The sequence below is a fragment of the Zonotrichia albicollis genome, unplaced genomic scaffold (genome assembly GCF_047830755.1).
Source record: "Zonotrichia albicollis isolate bZonAlb1 unplaced genomic scaffold, bZonAlb1.hap1 Scaffold_254, whole genome shotgun sequence".
Taxonomy (NCBI): Eukaryota; Metazoa; Chordata; class Aves; order Passeriformes; family Passerellidae; genus Zonotrichia; species Zonotrichia albicollis.
Genome location: NW_027428428.1, coordinates 6,765,163 through 6,783,594, shown reverse-complemented (window position 1 = coordinate 6,783,594; position 18,432 = coordinate 6,765,163). Strand labels below are relative to the sequence as shown.

Sequence of the window (18,432 nt, the reverse complement as noted above, 5' to 3'; positions counted from 1 at the left end):
AAACTAGGATTTGGCATCCCAAACTCTGTCTATCCAAGGATTGCTCCCAGACAAACGCTCTGAAGACAAACAGGTCTGGCTGGCCTTGGCCTCCTTGAGGCTGCCTCTGATCGGCCTTCAAAACTCTGGGGCTCTGTGGTTTCCTTCCTGTAGAAAAGAACCCTCCTTCTTGTCCAGGCACTTCAGTGCATCATGGTCTCAAGCACACGAGCACTGTAAAGGGACAGAGGAGCTCTGTGCTCAGTGGGGTGGAGACTGAGGACAGCAGAGGAGAGCCCTGGGAGGGATTGAAGGGAGGTTTCAGAGATGGTGGATCTTTTTAATATAATAGTAAACAGGGAGAAAAATGGAAAAACTTAATGTAAATTGCCACTGAGGAGGTCGGGGCTGGACAGAAGGACAAAGGAATTTCCCACCCAGGGCAGGGCTGTGGTGCAAAATAGCCCCCAGAAGGAGTCTGGGTCAGCCCCGGGCTTTGTGTGGGCAGGCAGGAGGCAGAGCTGTCAGCAAAGGAAGGGCCCAGCCAGGTGGGGCAGCCGGGGGATGCCGACAGCCTGCAGGGACAGAGGCGCAGGGCAGGGACACCGTGGGACAGCCTGGGCTGCACAGGGCACAGGGATGGGCAGCAGCTGCAAGACAGCCCTGCCAGAGCCAACTTGGGCAGCACTTTGGCCACGGCTGCTGGGCCTGGACCTGAGGCAGGAGCAGGAGACAAGTGACCCTTGCAGGCCTGGGGCCTCATTGCCTCCTTGTCCCTGCTCAGCAGCCTGGCAGGGGCCGCCCCATGCTCCTGCCCTTGCCATTGCACATCCCCACATGCCAGTGCCCATCCCGGGAAGAGCCCTGAGCAAGGAGGGAGGGACAGGATCTGCCTGGCCAGGGGCTGGGGCTCAGGCCTTGGCCCTTTGCATTCCTCAAACTCATCCAGCTCTGCTCAGCACGAGAGACACCTTTGCCTTCTTTGTGCCCAGCTGTCATCACTGCCTCCAGTGTTCTGCACTAACTGGAACTTAGGGACACTTTGTCAGTCACATTTCTCAGTGGGAACCATTAAAACTTCAGTTAACTTCAGACTTTCAATTTAAGTTTGAGTTTTTGAGAAGTTTTTGAAGACACTCTCAGGGACTGAGTCTGATGTAAACAACACCAAAGCCCCAAGAGGCTCATTAAAGTCCTTGTGCTGTGTTTGTGCTGCTGAGCTTTAAAGGAACAGCTCTTCCCAGGGCCAGCTCCTCTCCCAGCCCAGCAGGCTGAGGACTCTGCCTACAGGCACTGAGGGGACACGAGCCAGGCAGAGACAGGCTGAAGGCAATCAGGATTGGGAAGACATTGAGCTGAGACTTCACTTGGGGAAAGATCTTCACAGCCCTGGGCATGGTGAGTGTGTGGGTGCAGGGCAATGTCCCCTGTGCTCCTGGAGGGATCTCCTGAAGCCAGCACACCCCACAGCCTGGGGGATGTGTCAGGAGGACTCTTCCAGTTTCTCTGAGGCACAGGAGGAGGAGGAGGATGTGCTGCAGAGCAGGGCTGTCCTGGGCACCGTCAGAGGGACAGGGCAGGACGTTCCTGCTGCCAGGGACAGCTGTAGGGGCTGAAGCTGGGGCTGCAGCCAGGGCTGCCCAGGGCTGTCCTGCAGAGCAGCTCCTGCAGGCCTCAGGGCTCTTGGCCAGCCCAGAGCATGTGCCACAGCCCTGGGGCAGGGAAAGCTCTCAGCCTGCCCAGCAGCTCCCCATGGACACTGCAGGGGAGAAGTTGGAGGTGGAAGGAGCCACCCCCATCAGGACAGATTCCTCCTGCTCTGGAGATGGTACTGCATGGCCAGGGCTGCTCTCAGCTTTCTCCTCAAGGGAAGGGAAAGGGGCTGTCAGCTTTGGCTGTGTCACTGAGACTCCTCCACTGTCACCTTGGGCATCAGCAGATGTGCCTCAGATCTCCCTCAGAAAGTGCCTCCTCAGCCTCCTCTCCCTACACACAGCAGCAGCACCACCTTGGCTTGCAGCATCTCTGTCTGGCCTGCCCTTAAGGTCCTGCTGTCAGGGAGAGGCCCCTGGGCAGTGCCCTGTGCTGGGAGGGGTCTGGAGGGCAGAGCTGAGCCCCCAGGGCTGGGCTGGGTTCTGGCAGCACTGGCAGGAACAAGGCTTGGGTAAAGAGAAACTGCTCCCAGTAGGCACAACTCCAGGCAGCAGAGTGCCAGACCAATCCTTGGCATCCCTCCCTGTCCAGCTGCTTAGGGAAAGAGAGAAGGGCTTAGATAAATTGACTTTTAAACTGGAGTCTTTAAAAACTCGACTTATTTTTTCAAGCTCAGTTTATGGTAGATCACCCTGAACTACAGGGAGGTGGAATGGGCAAAGTGCACCTGTGTGGGGACCAGCAGGTCTGACTGATATGGGGCAGAGGGAGCCCTGTTTTCCCTTTGGGCTTCTCCAGGGTTCAGGCTGAGAGCAGTGCATAAGGTAAATCAGTAACTCAGGAGCATAAACCCAAGCTCAAGAATAAACATATTGAGTGAAGTTTCCCCACAGGTAGAGAAGTAGATTTGAGGGAATTCCTAAAATAGACTATAGGGTTGATTCCAAGAGCTTGGTCTCAGCTTTTCAATGTCTTGTTTCTACACTCCACAATGCCCAGAGTTAAGGAATGTCCAACAGCAGCTCCATCAGCCACTTCCTCCTGCTGGCATTGGCAGACACGCGGCAGCTGCAGCTCCTGCACTTCTGCCTCTTGCTGGGCATCTCCCTGGCTGCCCTCCTGGCCAACGGCCTCATCATCAGCGCCGTAGCCTGCGGCCACCACCTGCACACGCCCATGTTCTTCTTCCTGCTCAACCTGGCCCTCACTGACCTGGGCATGATCTGCACCACTGTGCCCAAAGCCATGCATAATTCCGTCTGGGACACCAGGGACATCTCCTACACAGGATGTGCTGCACAGCTCTTTTTTTTTGTGTCTTTCATGTCATTAGAGCTTGCTCTCCTGTCTGTCATGTGCTACGATCGCTACGTGTCCATCTGCAAACAACTGCACTACGGGACCCTCCTGGGCAGCAGAGCTTGTGCCCACATGGCAGCAGCTGCCTGGGCCAGTGCCATTCTCTATTCACTGCTCCACACAGCCAATACATTTTCCCTGCCCCTGTGCCATGGCAGTGCCTTGGGCCATTTCTTCGGTGAAATCCCACAGATCCTCAAGCTCTCCTGCTCCAAATCCTACCTCAGGGAGCTTGAGCTTCTTGCTCTAAGTGTTTTTGTAGCCTCAAGCTGCTTTGTGTTCATTGTTTTCTCTTATGTGCAGATCTTCAGGGCTCTGCTGAGGATCCCCTCTGAGCAGGGATGGCACAAAGCCTTTTCCACCTGCCTCCCTCACCTGGCCGTGGTTTTCCTGTTCATGAGCACTGCAGCCTTTGCCTACCTGAAGCCCCCCTCCATCTCCTCCCCAGCCCTGGATCTGGCCCTGTCAGATCTGTACTCAATTGTGCCTCCAGCCCTGAACCCCCTCATCTACAGCTTGAGGAACCAGGAGCTCAAGGTTGCAGTGTGTAGACTGATGACTGGATGCTTTCAGAAACATTAAACTGCTGGCCTGTTTCTGCCAATCGCTTGTAATAAAAGTAATCTTCAATACGGCTTGTTAGTTTCATTTTGGAGGTTCTTTATCTTTTTTTAATTTAAAATATTGTCTAGAAAGAGATGTTATTTATTGTGCCACTTCTCATTTTCTTTCCCTTCTCCTTTACTGTGACCCACAGCCTATTTCTATGAGGAGCTGTGCTCTCAGTGGCTGTAAAGGAACGAAAGGATCCCCCAGCAGAGTTTTCAGCAGAGATGCTATTTTATTGCCTTCTCTGGAGCTGCAGCAGCAATGTCTGTGTGCAGAGCTGGGGGCAGATCAGTGCTGGCCCAGCAGCTGCGCCCAGCAGCAGCAGCACTTGGTGCTGCCAGTGCTGCTGCCGTGGCCCTGCCCCGCTGCCCTGGTGGCCCTGGTGTTGCTGCAGGGCCTGAGCGCTCTCGGGGCCGGGCACAGCCCTGGGGGTGGCAGTGCCGGGGCTGCAGCAGGGACAGGCCATGGGCACTGCTGGGGCAGCGCTGACGCCTCAGTCCAGGGCCTGGGTGCTCCAGGCTCCTTGCTCAGGCTCACTCAAGAACACGGCCAGGCCAATGCTCAGCACAGAAAAGCCCCGTGAGCAGGCTCAGGCTGGCCGTTGGCAGGCTGGGGGCAAACAGCATGGCTGGGGCTCTGCAAGGGCCCTGGGGCAGACGAGAAGGAGCAGCAGAGCAGGGGCTGATCCATCCCCAGTGCACTGCACAGCCCACGGCAGATTCCAGAGCTTCCTGGTGGAGCTGCAAACAACATCGCCCCTCTGCAGCCCTGGCCTCTGCCCCAGCTCACACAGGTGCCCCATCCTTGCAGGCACAGACACGGCAGCACTGCCTCAGCAGCCCCTGTTTGCATTGTACAGAGGAGGGGGAGCACCCCCATGCTGTTGGTGTGGGGACATGAACCTGAGGGAGCACAAATGCCATCAGCCCCTGGGGCCAGCAAGGGCTGGGGGACACCAGGGAAACCACTCAGCTTTGTCCTGGCCTCTGCAGTCAGCCAGAAGTTTGAAAGTTTGCTCCCATCAGCTGGGAGATTGCTGTCCCACTGCAGACACTGATGGTCAGAGCCAGGGCTGCCTGGCAGCCACTCCCAAACTGTCCTGAGCATTTTCCTTGGCTTCACCTTTACTTTCTTTCTTCTTTCCTGATACAGATTCCTTCCTATTGCCCATTGCTGTCCCCTCCCCTGCAAAGCCAATCCCTGCTTGCCCTTTCCTCTCTGGCCCCACTCGGCATTGCAGTTCCTGGTTTGGCACCATGGGAACATCCCTTGGGCAGCAGGATCATCCTACAAGTGCTGCAGGAATTGTCTGCAGGCTCCTGCAGTGCCTGGTGCCGCTCCCTTGCCAGAGGCACCCCAGGCCAGGGGGGCACATCTGGGCTGCTGTGTCTGGCTCTGGGGCTCCCTGTTCTGGGCAGTGAGGAGGAGCTGCAGAGGCTCTGCAGGACTGACAGGATGGGCTTTGAGGCTGGCAGGAGAAGCTGAGGGACCTGGGCTGCTGGAGCTTCTGAAGAGGAGGCCCAGGGCTCATCCTGCAACTGCTCCAATGGTGGTTTCAGAAAATCCCAGAATCAGCAAGGTTGGATAAGACCTTGGAGATCATCAAGTCCAACCTGTGCCCTGACACTGCTTTGTTTCCCTGAGATTCCTCTTCTCCAGGATAAACAATTCCAGCTCCCTCAGCTGCTCCTCAAAGTTCTTGTGTTCCAGACACCTCCGCAGCCTTGTTGTCCTTCTCTGGACATGCTCCAGCCTCTCCATGGCCTTCCTAAACTGGGGGCCCAGAACTGGACACAGCCCTCGAGGTGTGGCCTCACCAGTGCCAAGTGAGGGGAAGAATCACTGCCCTGCTCCTGCTGGCCACACCATTCCTGATCCAGGCCAGGAGCCTTTGGCCTTCTTACCCATCTGGGCACACTGCTGGCTCCTGTCCAGCCTGCTGTCCATCAGTGCCCCCAGGTCCCTTTCTGCCTGGCTGCTCTCCAGCCACTCTGTTCCCAGCCTGTAGTGCTGAAGAGCTTGTTGTGGCCAAAGTGCAGGACCCAGCACTTCGTCTTGTTCAACCTCACCTTGTTGGATTTGGGCCCTGGATCCAGCCTGTCCAGGGTCCTGTACAGAGCCCTCCTACCCTCCAGCAGATCCACACTCACACCCAGCTTGGTATCATCTGCAAATTTGCTGATGCTGGACTCAGTCCCCTCATGGAGATCATCAGTGCAGATACTGAAATCCACGCTGGCTGGCTCTGATCCCTCAGCCATCATGTGGGCGTCCTGTGATGGCACTCAGGTAATCTGTTCCATAACCTTGCCGGGCACCCAGGTCAGGCTGACAGGCCTGGAGTTCCCCAGCTCCTCCTTCCAGCCCTTCTTGGGGATGGGCTCACACTCGTACCTCAGTTCCTCTGGGACCTCCCTGCTGAGCCAGCACTGATGGTAAATGATGGAGAGCAGCTTGGGGAGCTCATCCACAGCTCCCTCATCCCCCTAGCATGGATCCCATCCAATCCCATGTACCTGTGAGAATCTGAGAGGCTCAGCAGATCCCCAAGTGCTTCCTCCTGAAATACAGGGGCGGTTGTGCTCCCTGTGCCCATCCAGCAGCTCAGGAGAACACTTGTCCCAAGGACAACCTGTCTTATTCTTGAAAACTGAGGCAAAGAAATGGTTAGGTACATCAGCCTTTCCCTCATATTTGGTAACCACATCTCCCCCAATAATGAATGGAGATTGTTCTTGTACCTCCTTTTGCCATTGATGTATTTACAGAAACATTTTTATTATCCTTTACAGAAGTGGCCTGGTTAAGCCTTAAGCTTTCACCTCTCTAATTTTTTTTCTGCATCACCTAACAACATCCTTAAACATTTCCTGAGTTACCTGCCTCTCTGTCCAAAGGTGATGCAGCTTCCTTTTTTGCCCCAAGTCCTGCAAAAGGCCCATCACATACAGAACGTCACCTGTTGGCTAAAGTACACCGCAGACGAAGAAAATACAAGAGTCTATAAATGAAAATAGGGAAAGCAAGCTAGGAAAGTTAAAGAAGAAGAGGCTGGGAAGGCTAACAAAAACTGGAACCCCCTTGACCACCTACCTCCTCCTACCCTTGCAGTACCTCAAATCCTTCCTCCAGTTCCTCTTTCTGTGGAACCAATTCCTCCTCCTCTCTCAGCTGTCATTCCTTTACCACCTCCTAACCCTGTTATACCTCCAACACCTTTCCCTCAACCCTCTCCTTTCTCTCTTTACCCCTCACTACCGTCCCCTTACCTGTGCCATCTCATGCACCCCTTATTCACCAGCAAGTTCCTGCTCTGCCTCTCCCAGCAAAAACAAGAAGCCAAACAACATCTCAGAATCTCATGCCCAAGAGTGCAGTTACCCAGTCAGCCTCCACAGCTGATGTTCTAACACCCGGTCCAAAGTGGCAAAAGTGAAAAATTGTTCCTCCTCAGAGAAGTTCCCATGGGTGGGGTGGCCAGTGAGATTGGATTTGTAAACGCTCCCTTGACTGCGTCCAAAGTTGGAAACTTTAGGAAGAATTGCGAAATTTAGTGGAAGACCCAGTAGGAATTGCAAATCAAATTGATCCATTTTTAGCCCTAATATTTATACATGGGGAGAATTGAACTTCATCTTTAACATCCTATTTTCCCCGGAAGAGACTCGATTAATACGAACTGAAGGAATGAAAATTTGGGAGTGAGAAAACCAACCTGGGCCCCCAGGTGACCAAAAAATGCCTTTAGTGGAGCCTGACTAGGACCCTAATCAAGAAGAGGGGAGAAGAAACATGAGAGATTGCAGGTCCCTGATGACCAGAGGGATAAAAGAATCAGTCCCTAGAGGGAGTAATACCAGGTTAGCGTTGGACGGCACCCAGGAAAAAGACAAGACTCCAGCACCATGGCTTAATAGGCTAAAGCAAAACTTTCAGATTTACTCTGATGTTGACCCAGATAGCCCAGAAGACCAATCTTGGGTTCCCTGCAGTCGGGGATGACCCCAAGAATCCTTTTTTCCCAGCCTGATGTTTCCAAGAAGGAGTCTGAATTCTTTGGCTCTGGTTTCCAAGGTTGTTTATTGTTTCTTATCTATAACATTTTTTCTCTGGCCTGCCGAGATCTTTTCAGCAGGTCAGACAGAGGCACACTCTCCATCCCGGGGCTGGTGTCTACGATTTATCCTATGAACTATGAGTACTTTATTTATCATTATTTTCCAATACCTAAAGACACACAGCAGGGGACTTTCAATCAAAAAAATGCACCTTTTATGGCATGCCCACAGCAAATGTAACAGAAGGATTAGAAAGGCGATAAAGGACAGAGAGAGAGAGAAAGGAGGGTTGGGTTGGGGGAATAGCTACCAACAGGGAGATGAAATCCTTGTGGTCTGGACAATACATCCATCTGGTCACGTCGGGGAGAATCTCAAAGCCTTTGGTTAACTCAGGACTCTTTTATAATCTACCGCCGGGAGGGAGCAGGACGGCACATGTAGGGCACAGTGGAGATTAAATCCATTGGGAACAGGCACAGACAGTCCAGGTCTGAACAGCACAAACCGATGGGAGCGATTAAAACTCCAAGAAAATTTGGAGTCTAATTATAACTTTGAGTTCTTGAGAAGGTTTTTGAAGACACTGTCAAGGACTGAGTTTGATGTAAACAACAGCAAAGCCCTGAGAGGGTCATTAAAGTTTTCTTAGTCCAGTTATGGAGAAAGATTTCAAAGAGCAGTAATAAAATATACATTCCTTTTTTAAAGGGTGTCTTTGATTAAATTTCTCTTTAGAGCAGAGGTGATGCAGCATTCTGTGATTGATCTTGACCCAGGGTCTCTCCTCAGCAGCTCTGGCCTGCTCACAGAAGCTGTGCCTGGAGCTCTGACCTAGTGTGGACAACCTTGCTACACATTGCCCAGCCCCATCCTGTCTGTCCTCACTGCCCTGGGCCCTGCTGTGTTTGCAGAGCTGGCTGCACTCGCCTGAGAGGGGCTTTCCCTTTTTGTACTTTTTGCAGCAATCTCAAACTGCTGAGTTTCCCCACTGCAAACAGACACACTGCTCAGGTGTGTGCCAGCCCCAGGTGCCACCAAAGGCACTGCAGAGCTGCCCTGGGCCAGCTGTGAGGGCGGATCATCAGCCCAAGCTGCACTGGGCACTGCAAGGGGCTGTGGCCATGGGCACTGCACTAACCCCACTGCTGGGTTTGGCTGCCAGGGCCACCGTGAGAAATTAAACTGTCCTTGGAAACACTGGGGAGGACTGGAACATACTGGGGACACTGGGAACGCTGTGGGAGACACTGGGACATACTGGGAGTGACCCTCGGGGATACTGGGACATACTGGGGACAATGGGGCCATTGCAGGGAAGGCTGGGGACACTGGGGCATCCTGTGGATGATATTGGGGGAGAACTGGGAGGGACAGGAGTGGCACTGGGGTTGTACTGGGTTCTAGCACTGGGGTTGTACTGGGTTCTACTTGGGATGAACTGGGCTGTACTAGGGTTGTGTTGGTCTGTACTGGGGAAGAACTGGGCTCTACTGGGAGCGACTGGAGAAGTTGAATGGGCTGTTCCCGTCTCCACCGCATCCCATTTGCCGAGACTCCCGCCCATCACCGCCCAAAGCTAATCAGCGCCTGGTTTAGGACCTCGGAAGAGGTGTCTGATATTGGCCCCAATATTTTTTTTTTCTTTTTTTGCCCGCTACTCCCGTCATGCCCCGCGGCCCCATTGAGTACTTATGAGCCGGGACTACAATGCCCGTCATGCCCTGCGCTCCACACAACCCCGGGACGCGCCACAGCTTTGTCCATTAAGTGTCCGCCAGACCCTCCAGGATCCCTCAATGTCCCCTCAGCGCCCATTCGGGACCCCCCAAAAGCGTCCCCGGATACCCTGAGTGCTCCCGACCCCACAGATGCCCGGTACAGCCACTTCTGGGAATTCATCTCCTCTCCCCCGCCGCGGCCCCAGAGCCCCTGAGAACAGTCCCGCGCGTAAAACTCTTGCCGAGCCCCCCGCCCTAAAGAGCCCGGTTTGAGCTCCCGGAGCTCCCCACAGGTGCTCCCGAACAGTTTATGTTTACCCGAGGATCTGAAGTCAGGGCTCGGACGCAGAAGTGTCCGCCAAGTGCCTTCCCGAACCCCCAAACCAAGGGCTGGAGCCACCTCTGGGACTACGGCTCCCATCATGCTCCGCGGCGCATGTCCAGTGCTGTTCCAGCCAGGACTTCATCTCCCGTCACGTCCCGCGCCCCTCTAAGAGCCATTGCAGCTGCGCCTCAAACTCCCATGATGCTCCGCGGCCCCGTTAAACTGTATTCGACCCGCGCCTACAACTCCCATCAATCTCCACGCCGCTGAAAGCCCCATCAGAGCCCCCCAAGGGCCCGCCCGGACCCCGAAGGGCCCCAAATGCCTCTCCCTGACCTCCAAGGGCCTCCCTGGACCCCCAAGTGCTCTCCCGGGCCCCGAACTGTCCCTCAGAATCCCTGAGAGCCTCCCCCAGTGCCCACCCGGCTCCCCCAAGTATCCTCCAGACCCTAAGTTCTCACTGAATTCCTTCCCCAGACCCAAAACTGCCACAAACGTGCCCCAGAAAGTTCTCCACGGACCCCAAAGTGGCCCCTTTTACCCCTTCTGTGAAAATGAAAAAAAGATGACAAAAGGATTGAAAATAGGACTGATTATGTTGCCCGATTGATAAAGGACACAAAACTCGGATAAGTTTTGTGCGGCGCTTTATTGAAGGGCCCGGGGGCCTGCGTACTAGCGTCCCCAAAAACAGAGCCCCGAAATTCACACAAGGGTGGTTTCCTTTTATATACATGAAATAAACAGGGCCAGGAGACTTCTTCTCCTTTTTAATGCCTTTATTAAAAGTGATCAGCTCAGGCTTGGGCGGCCCGGCAGGGCTGCAGTCCCCGTCGTGCCTCCCAGGGCGACTCAGAGGAGGAGGATATGCGCAGCTCTTTCCACTAGGGGCAGAGCGGGGGGATCCAGTCCTCGTGGGAGCCTTTAGGGCTTGATGTCCCCGTCAGATCTTGCTTTTGAGCCTCGGCGGCCACCCTGGTCCCGGCGTTGGGACTACTCCTGCTCAGGGCGAGAGGGGCTCCGAAGGTGTTCAGCATCTCTGCAGGCTCAGCACTCGGTTTCTCACATCCAGACATCACTTTAGTCTCTCAACTCTTATTTGGCTCGTTGTTTTTGGGGTTTTCTCTGTGCTTCTGGAGTCGGGGTCCCACAAAGCATTCTGGACTTTGGAGTCACTTTGCATAATCCCCCCCCACCCTCTCAGGTGTCTTCCCTATGTTGGAAGAGCACACTGCCTCGGGGAAGGGTCATGTACCCCACTCAGCCAGGCCTTTTACTAATACAAAAGAGGAGATAAGCCTCAATGACCCGGTATTACAATAACAAAGCACTAAGAACCCTGCCAGAGACAGATCTGGCTGCGTCCCTGTAACTCTTTCTCACAAAAAAAATATTAACTGAATTTTTGTTCATAACATACATGCAATTCATAACAAAGTCTCCAAGAAACAGTGGCCCTTTGCCAAACTTCGGACCCTTGTAATACATTCCCTAGTTCACGAGCAAAATCATAAATCTTCTACCTGTCCTATTGTATGCTATCCCCAAACTGGTTAGTCTTGTTACTCTCCTACCCTGGCTGAATGTTTATTAAGTTTCTAAGGCCACCTGCCAAGGTTACACAGAACTCAACACATAATGTCAACGGCTACAAAATTATTTTTACAAACCAATTCACACAAAACTCATAACTAAACTATAATAAAACATTTTGCTAAATTTCATTTCTTTTCCAACAATTACCATAAAGATAGAGAAATCAATAGCACACTGGTTAATGAATTGATGAAGGGAATTGTGTTACTTAGAACCAATGACCAATAAATTTTTTGCTTGCTAAAAAAGTATGGATTTTTTAATACAAAAATTAAAATTTGGTAATACAAATATGGAATAATAATATTATAAACAAGAAAAATAGTTATCATTTATTAATTCATTACATTTAATTTTATGGGAAAATGCATAACTTTATTATGCTTTGGGATGTCATTCTGTAGGACACGGTCCAAAGGTCCCTCATCTGCCTCACAACCACAGTCAAGGACGGAGATTGAAGCGCTCCCCAAGGACTGAGATGAGACCCTTCAAATTCTAACCCAGGGCTGCTGGCCTGACTGGAGCGGGATGTCTGCCATGGGAAGCGGGATATTTCCCATAGGAACCAGTCCTGAAACAATGGGCCCCGCTCACTGCTGGCACCGGTTTGTGCTGTTCAGACCTGGACTGTCTGTGCCTGTTCCCAATGGATTTATTCTCCACTGTTCCCTCCATGTGCCGTCCTGCTCCCTCCCGGCGGTAGATTATAAAAGAGTCCTGAGTTAACCAAAGACTTTGAGATTCTCCCCGACGTGACCAGATGGATGTATTGTCCAGACCACAAGGATTTCATCTCCCTGTCGGTAGCTATTCCCCCAACCCAACCCTCCTTTCTCTCTCTCTCTGTCCTTTATCGCCTTTCTAATCCTTCTGTTACATTTGCTATGGGCATGCCATAAAAGGTGCATTTTTTTTGATTGAAAGTCCCCTGCTGTGTGTCTTTAGGTATTAGAAAATAATGATAAATAAAGTACACATAATTCATAGAATAAAATGTAGACACCAGCCCTGGGATGGAGAGTGTGCCTCTGTCTGACCTGCTGAAAAGATCTCAGCAGGCCAGAGAAAAAATGTTATAGATAAGAAACAATAAACAACCTTGGAAACCAGAGCCAAAGAATTCAGACTCCTTCTTGGAAACATCAGGCTGGGAAAAAAGGATTCTTGGGGTCATCCCCGACTGCAGGGAACCCAAGATTTGTCTTCTGGGCTATCTGGGTCAACATCAGAGTAAATCTGAAAGTTTTGCTTTAGCCTATTAAGCCATGGCGCTGGGGTCTTGTCTTTTTCCTGGGTGCTGTACAACGCTAACCTGGTATTACTCCCTCTAGGGACTGATTCTTTTATACCTCTGATCATCAGGGACCTGTAATCTCTCATATTCCTTCTGCCCTCTTCTTGATTAGGGTCCCAGTCAGGCTCCACTGAAGGAATTTTTTGGTCACCTGGGGGCCAGGTTGGTTTTCTCACTCCCAAATTTTCATTCCTTCAGTTCGTATTAATCGAGTCTCTTCTGGGGAAAATAGGATGTTAAAGATGGAGTTCAATTCTCCCCATGTATAAATATTAGAGCTAAAAATGGATCAGTTTGATTTACTGTTCCTACTGAGTCTTGCACTAAAATTCACAATTCTTTCTTAAAGTTTCTAATGTCGGACACAGTCAAGGGAGCGTTTACAAATCCAATCTCACTGGCCACCCCGCCTGTGGGAACTTCTCTGAGGGGGAACAATTTTTCCACTTTAGCCACTTTGGACCGGGTGTTACAACATCAGCTGTGGAGGCTGACTGGTTAACTGCACTCTTGGGCATGAGATTCTGAGATGTTGTTTGGCTTCTTGTTTTTGCTGGGGGAGACAGAGCAGGAACTCTCTGGTGAATAAGGGGTGCTTGAGATGGTTGAGGTAAGGGAACAGTAGTGAAGGGTAAAGAGAGTAAATAGAAGGTTGAGGGGAAGGTGTTGGAGGTATAACAGGGTTAGGAGGTGGTAAAGGAATGACAGCTGGGAGAGGAGGAGGAATTGGTTCCACAGAAAGAGGAATTGGAGGAAGGATTTGAGGTACTGCAAGGGTAGGAGGCGGTAAGTGGTCAAAGGGGTACCAGTTTTTGTCAGCCTTCCCAGCCTCTTCTTTAACTTTCCTAGCTTGCTTTCCCTATTTTCATTTATAGACTCTTGTATTTACTTCGTCTGCGGTGTACTTTAGCCAACAGGTGACGTTCTGTATGTGATGAGCCTTTTGCAGGAACTTGGGGCAAAAAAGAAGGTGCATCACCTTTGGACAGAGAGGCGGGTAACTCAGGAAATGTTTAGGGATGTTGTTAGGTCATGCAGGAAGAAAATTAGAGAGGTGAAAACTTATAGTTTAACCAGGCCACCTCTGTGAAGGATAATAAAAATGTTTCTGTAAATACATTAATGGCAAAAGGAGGTACAAGAACAATCTCCATTCATTATTGGGGGAGATGTGGTTACCAAATATGAGGGAAAGGCTGATGTACCTAACCATTTCTTTGCCTCAGTTTTCAAGAATAAGACAGGTTGTCCTTGGGACAAGTGTTCTCCTGAGCTGCTGGATGGGCACAGGGAGCACAACCGCCCCTGTATTTCAGGAGGAAGCACTTGGGGATCTGCTGAGCCTCTCAGATTCTCACAGGTACATGGGATTGGATGGGATCCATGCTAGGGGGATGAGGGAGCTGTGGATGAGCTCCCCAAGCTGCTCTCCATCATTTACCATCAGTGCTGGCTCAGCAGGGAGGTCCCAGAGGAACTGAGGTACGAGTGTGAGCCCATCCCCAAGAAGGGCTGGAAGGAGGAGCTGGGGAACTCCAGGCCTGTCAGCCTGACCTGGGTGCCCGGCAAGGTTATGGAACAGATTACCTGAGTGCCATCACAGGACGCCCACATGATGGCTGAGGGATCAGAGCCAGCCAGCGTGGATTTCAGTATCTGCACTGATGATCTCCATGAGGGGACTGAGTCCAGCATCAGCAAATTTGCAGATGATACCAAGCTGGGTGTGAGTGTGGATCTGCTGGAGGGTAGGAGGGCTCTGTACAGGACCCTGGACAGGCTGGATCCAGGGCCCAAATCCAACAAGGTGAGGTTGAACAAGACGAAGTGCTGGGTCCTGCACTTTGGCCACAACAACCCCTGCAGTGCTACAGGCTGGGAACAGAGTGGCTGGAGAGCAGCCAGGCAGAAAGGGACCTGCAGGGACTGATGGAGAGCAGGCTGGACATGAGCCAGCAGTGTGCCCAGGTGGGCAAGAAGGCCAATGGCTCCTGGCGTGGGTCAGGAATGGTGTGGCCAGCAGGAGCAGGGCAGGGATTCTTCCCCTGTGCTCAGCACTGTTTGGGCAGCCCCTCGAGTGCTGTGTCCAGTTCTGGGCCCCCAGTTCAGGAAGGCCATGGAGGGGCGGAAGCGTGTCCAGAGAAGGGAAACAAGGCTGGTGAGTGGTTTGGAAGAGAAGTGTGGTTAAAAGGACCTGAGGGAGCTGGGGTTAAATAATCTGGAGGAGGCTCAGGGCAGACAAGGTGGTTGGACTTGATGATCTCAAAGGTTTGTCCCAATAAACCTGAGTGGTTTCCCTGGTGTCCCCCAGCCCTTGCTGGCCCCAGGGCTGATGACATTTGTGCTCCCTCGGGTTCATGTCCCCACACCAACAGCATGGGGGTACTCCCCTTGCTCTGTGCAATGCAAACAGGGGCTCCTGAGCCAGTGCTGCCGTGTCTGTGCCTGCAAGGATGGGGCACCTGTGTGAGCTGGGGCAGAGGCCAGGGCTGCAGAGGGGCGATGTTGTTTGCAGCTCCACCAGGAAGCTCTGGAATCTGCCGTGGGCTGTGCAGTGCACTGGGGATGGATCAGCCCCTGCTCTGCTGCTCCTTCTCGTCTGCCCCAGGGCCCTTGCAGAGCCCCAGCCATGCTGTTTGCCCCCAGCCTGCCAACGGCCAGCCTGAGCCTGCTCACGGGGCTTTTCTGTGCTGAGCATTGGCCTGGCCGTGTTCTTGAGTGAGCCTGAGCAAGGAGCCTGGAGCACCCAGGCCCTGGACTGAGGCGTCAGCGCTGCCCCAGCAGTGCCCATGGCCTGTCCCTGCTGCAGCCCCGGCACTGCCACCCCCAGGGCTGTGCCCGGCCCTGAGAGCACTCAGGCCCTGCAGCAACACCAGGGCCACCAGGGCAGCGGGGCAGGGCCACGGCAGCAGCACTGGCAACACCAAGTGCTGCTGCTGCTGGGCGCAGCTGCTGGGCCAGCACTGATCTGCCCCCACCTCTGCACACAGACATTGCTGCTGCAGCTCCAGAGAAGGCACCAAAAGGGCATCTCTGCAGAAAACATTGCTGGGAGATCCTTTAGTTCCTTTAAAGCCACTGAGAGTGCAGCTCCTCATTGACACAGTCTGTGGGCACAGGGAAGGTGGAGAGAAACAAAATGAGAAATGGCACAAAAAATGGCATTTTTTTGTGAACAGTATGGAAAAAGTAAAACAAAGTAGAGGAGCTTCCATAATGAATCTAAGAAGTATCAAATATGACTTTTATTACAGTGATTTGCAAAAATTTCCAGCAGTTTAATGTTTTTGAAAGCATCCAGTCATCAGTGTCCACACTGCAGCCTTGAGCTCCTGGTTCCTCAGGCTGTAGATGAGGGGGTTCAGGGCTGGAGGCACCACCGAGTACTGAATTGACACTGCCAGATCCAGGGATGGGGAGGACATGGAGGGGGGCTTCATGTGAGCAAATGTGTCAGTGTCAGGGAACAAAAGAGGGATCTCTGGTGAAAATTTTGCTGAGAGATCCTTTAGTAAAACTTTGCTGAGAGATCCTTTAGTTCTTTTGAAGCTATTGAGAGCAAAACTCCTTATTGACACAGTCATTGGGTCACAGTAAATATGAAAGGAAACAAAATGAGAGATGGCAGAAAAAATGACCTTGCTTTGTGAATAATATTATAACTAAAGCAATAAGAAACTCCAAAATAAAATGAACAAGGAATATCAAGGACTTTTTTTTTTTAATAAATAACTTGCAGAAATTGCCCATCTCTTTAGTGTTTCTTAAACCATCCAGTCATCAGTCTCCACCCTGCAGCCTTGAGCTCCTTGTTCCTCAGGCTGTAGATGAGGGGGTTCAGGGCTGGAGGCACCACTGAGTACATAACTGACAGGGCCAAATTGAGGGATGGGGAGGAGATGGAGGGTGGTTTCAGGTTGGCAAAAATGGCAGTGCTGAGAAACAGGGAGACCACAGCCAGGTGAGGGAGGCAGGTGGAAAAGGCTTTGTGCCGTCCCTGCTCAGAGGGGATCCTCAGCACAGCCCTGATGATCTGCACATAGGAGAAAACAATGAACACAAACAACCAAAACCTAAAGAGATGGAAAACACAAGAAGCCCAAATTCCCTGTGATAGGATTTAGAACAGGAGAGTTTGAGGATTTGTGGGATTTCACAGAAGAACTGGCCCAGGGCATTGCCATGGCACAGGGGCAGGGAAAATAAAAAAATGCTCTTCTGTGTGCAGAAGAGCATTGAGAAAGGCACTGGCCCAGGCAGCTGCTGCCATGTGGGCACAAGCTCTGCTGCCCAGGAGGGTCCCGTTGTGCAGGGGTTTGCAGATGGACACATAGCGGTCATAGCACATGATGGTGAGGAAGGAAAATTCTGCTGAAATGAAAAACACATACAGGAATAGCTGAGCAGAACATCCTGAGTAGGAGATGTCCCTGGTGTACCAGAGGGAATTGTGCATGGCTTTGGGGACAGTGGTGCAGATGGTGCCCAGGTCGCTGAGGGCCAGGTTGAGCAGGAAGAAGAACATAGGTGTGTGCAGGTGGTGGCCGCAGGCTACGGCGCTGATGATGAGGCCGTTGCCCAGGAGGGCAGCCAGGGAGATGCCCAGCAAGAGGCAGAAGTGCAGGAGCTGCAGTTGCCGCGTGTCTGCCAATGGCAGCAGGAGGAAGTGGCTGATGGCGCTGCTGTTGGACATTTGCTGTCTCTGGCCATTGGAAGCTTTTGAAGAAGGAATCACAGTGATAACTGAGGGGAGGTTTCTCAAGAAGAGTCAAAGCCCTTTGTCATAGACCCTTTCTTGCCACTAAACACCTCCCCCTGTCTATGTCTAGGAGACCTTCCTTCACATTTGTTCCTGGAGCCCTGATGGCTGCTGGCCAATGTTGTATGAGGAGCTGGACCTTCACCTGCAGAACACCAGGGAGTCCGCCCTGACCCCCAGTAAGTGCAGGGGAACAGTGAGGTCAAGGTCCAGTTCTGGTGTTTGAACTTGGACAAAAAATCTTCTAGTAAGGCAGAGGAACTGCCTGCGTGGAGGGATGGGGACAACAGAAGGAAGAATGCGAGATTCTGTTGCACCTGTGGAGAACACATTGTCCAGCTAGGCAGGAGGGTTATCTGATACTTTGTGCCAACTGAGGGGAGCTGCTCTGTCCCTCTCTCCTGTTCCAGCTGCCTTGCACTTGCACCTTTCTGAAATCCACTCCTGTGTTACCCTGGACAGCCAGGAGACACTGCTGAGAGCAGAGGGATCCCTGGCACACAAAGTGGCTCCTGCCTTTCCCAGAGTCAGGAGAGTGGGCTCATTGCCAGCCTCCCAGGCTACCCTGCCCAGAGCTGCCTGGGCACAGGGAGCTGGGACACCCCATTGCTGTGCTCATCCTGCACAGGAGGAGCCCAAGGACTGGGCCTGGCCCTGCAGCTGGAACTGCCATTGCAGAGAGCCCCTCAGCAATGCCAGCAGCACCTGGGCAAGGCAAGGAGAGAGAGAGAGCCGGGCCTGAGGAAAAGCCTTTCCCTGGCCAGCCCTGCCAAGCCCCTGCCAGGCAGCAGCAGGGCAGGACAGTGGCCCTCAGGCCCTGGTCAGCAGGGAATGGGCACATGGCTGCAGAGATGCCCTTCATCTCTGGGGCTGCTCTGCCAGCCCAGGAGCGACTGAGGGCCCCGAGCCCCCGGGCTGAGGGCTGTGCTGGCTGCGAGGGGACACAAGAGCTGTGCTGCTCAGGGCAGTGTGTGCCCCGCAGGGCAGGCCCGGCAGGTGCCACATCTGCCCTGCAGCAGGGCTTTCCTCAGCACTGCCTCCCTCCCTCCCTGCCCACAGCTCTGCTGCTGGAGCTG

At 52.7% G+C, this 18,432-nt stretch overlaps 1 protein-coding gene across 3 annotated transcripts in view; it reads right to left on the bottom strand.

Moving 5' to 3' along the window:
• Nucleotides 1-9,838, bottom strand: part of LOC102069031 (uncharacterized) — a 34,223-nt gene extending 24,385 nt beyond the window's left edge. For 2 of the 3 annotated variants that reach the window (XM_074534124.1, XM_074534125.1), the window contains exon 1: nt 9,698-9,838. In XM_074534124.1, the coding sequence (XP_074390225.1) occupies nt 9,698-9,803 (106 nt within the window). In that variant the 5' untranslated portion in view covers nt 9,804-9,838. The remainder of the gene's footprint in view (nt 1-9,697) is intronic. The other variant, XM_074534123.1, reaches the window with a different exon arrangement.
• Between the last annotated feature and the right edge of the window lie 8,594 nt (nt 9,839-18,432).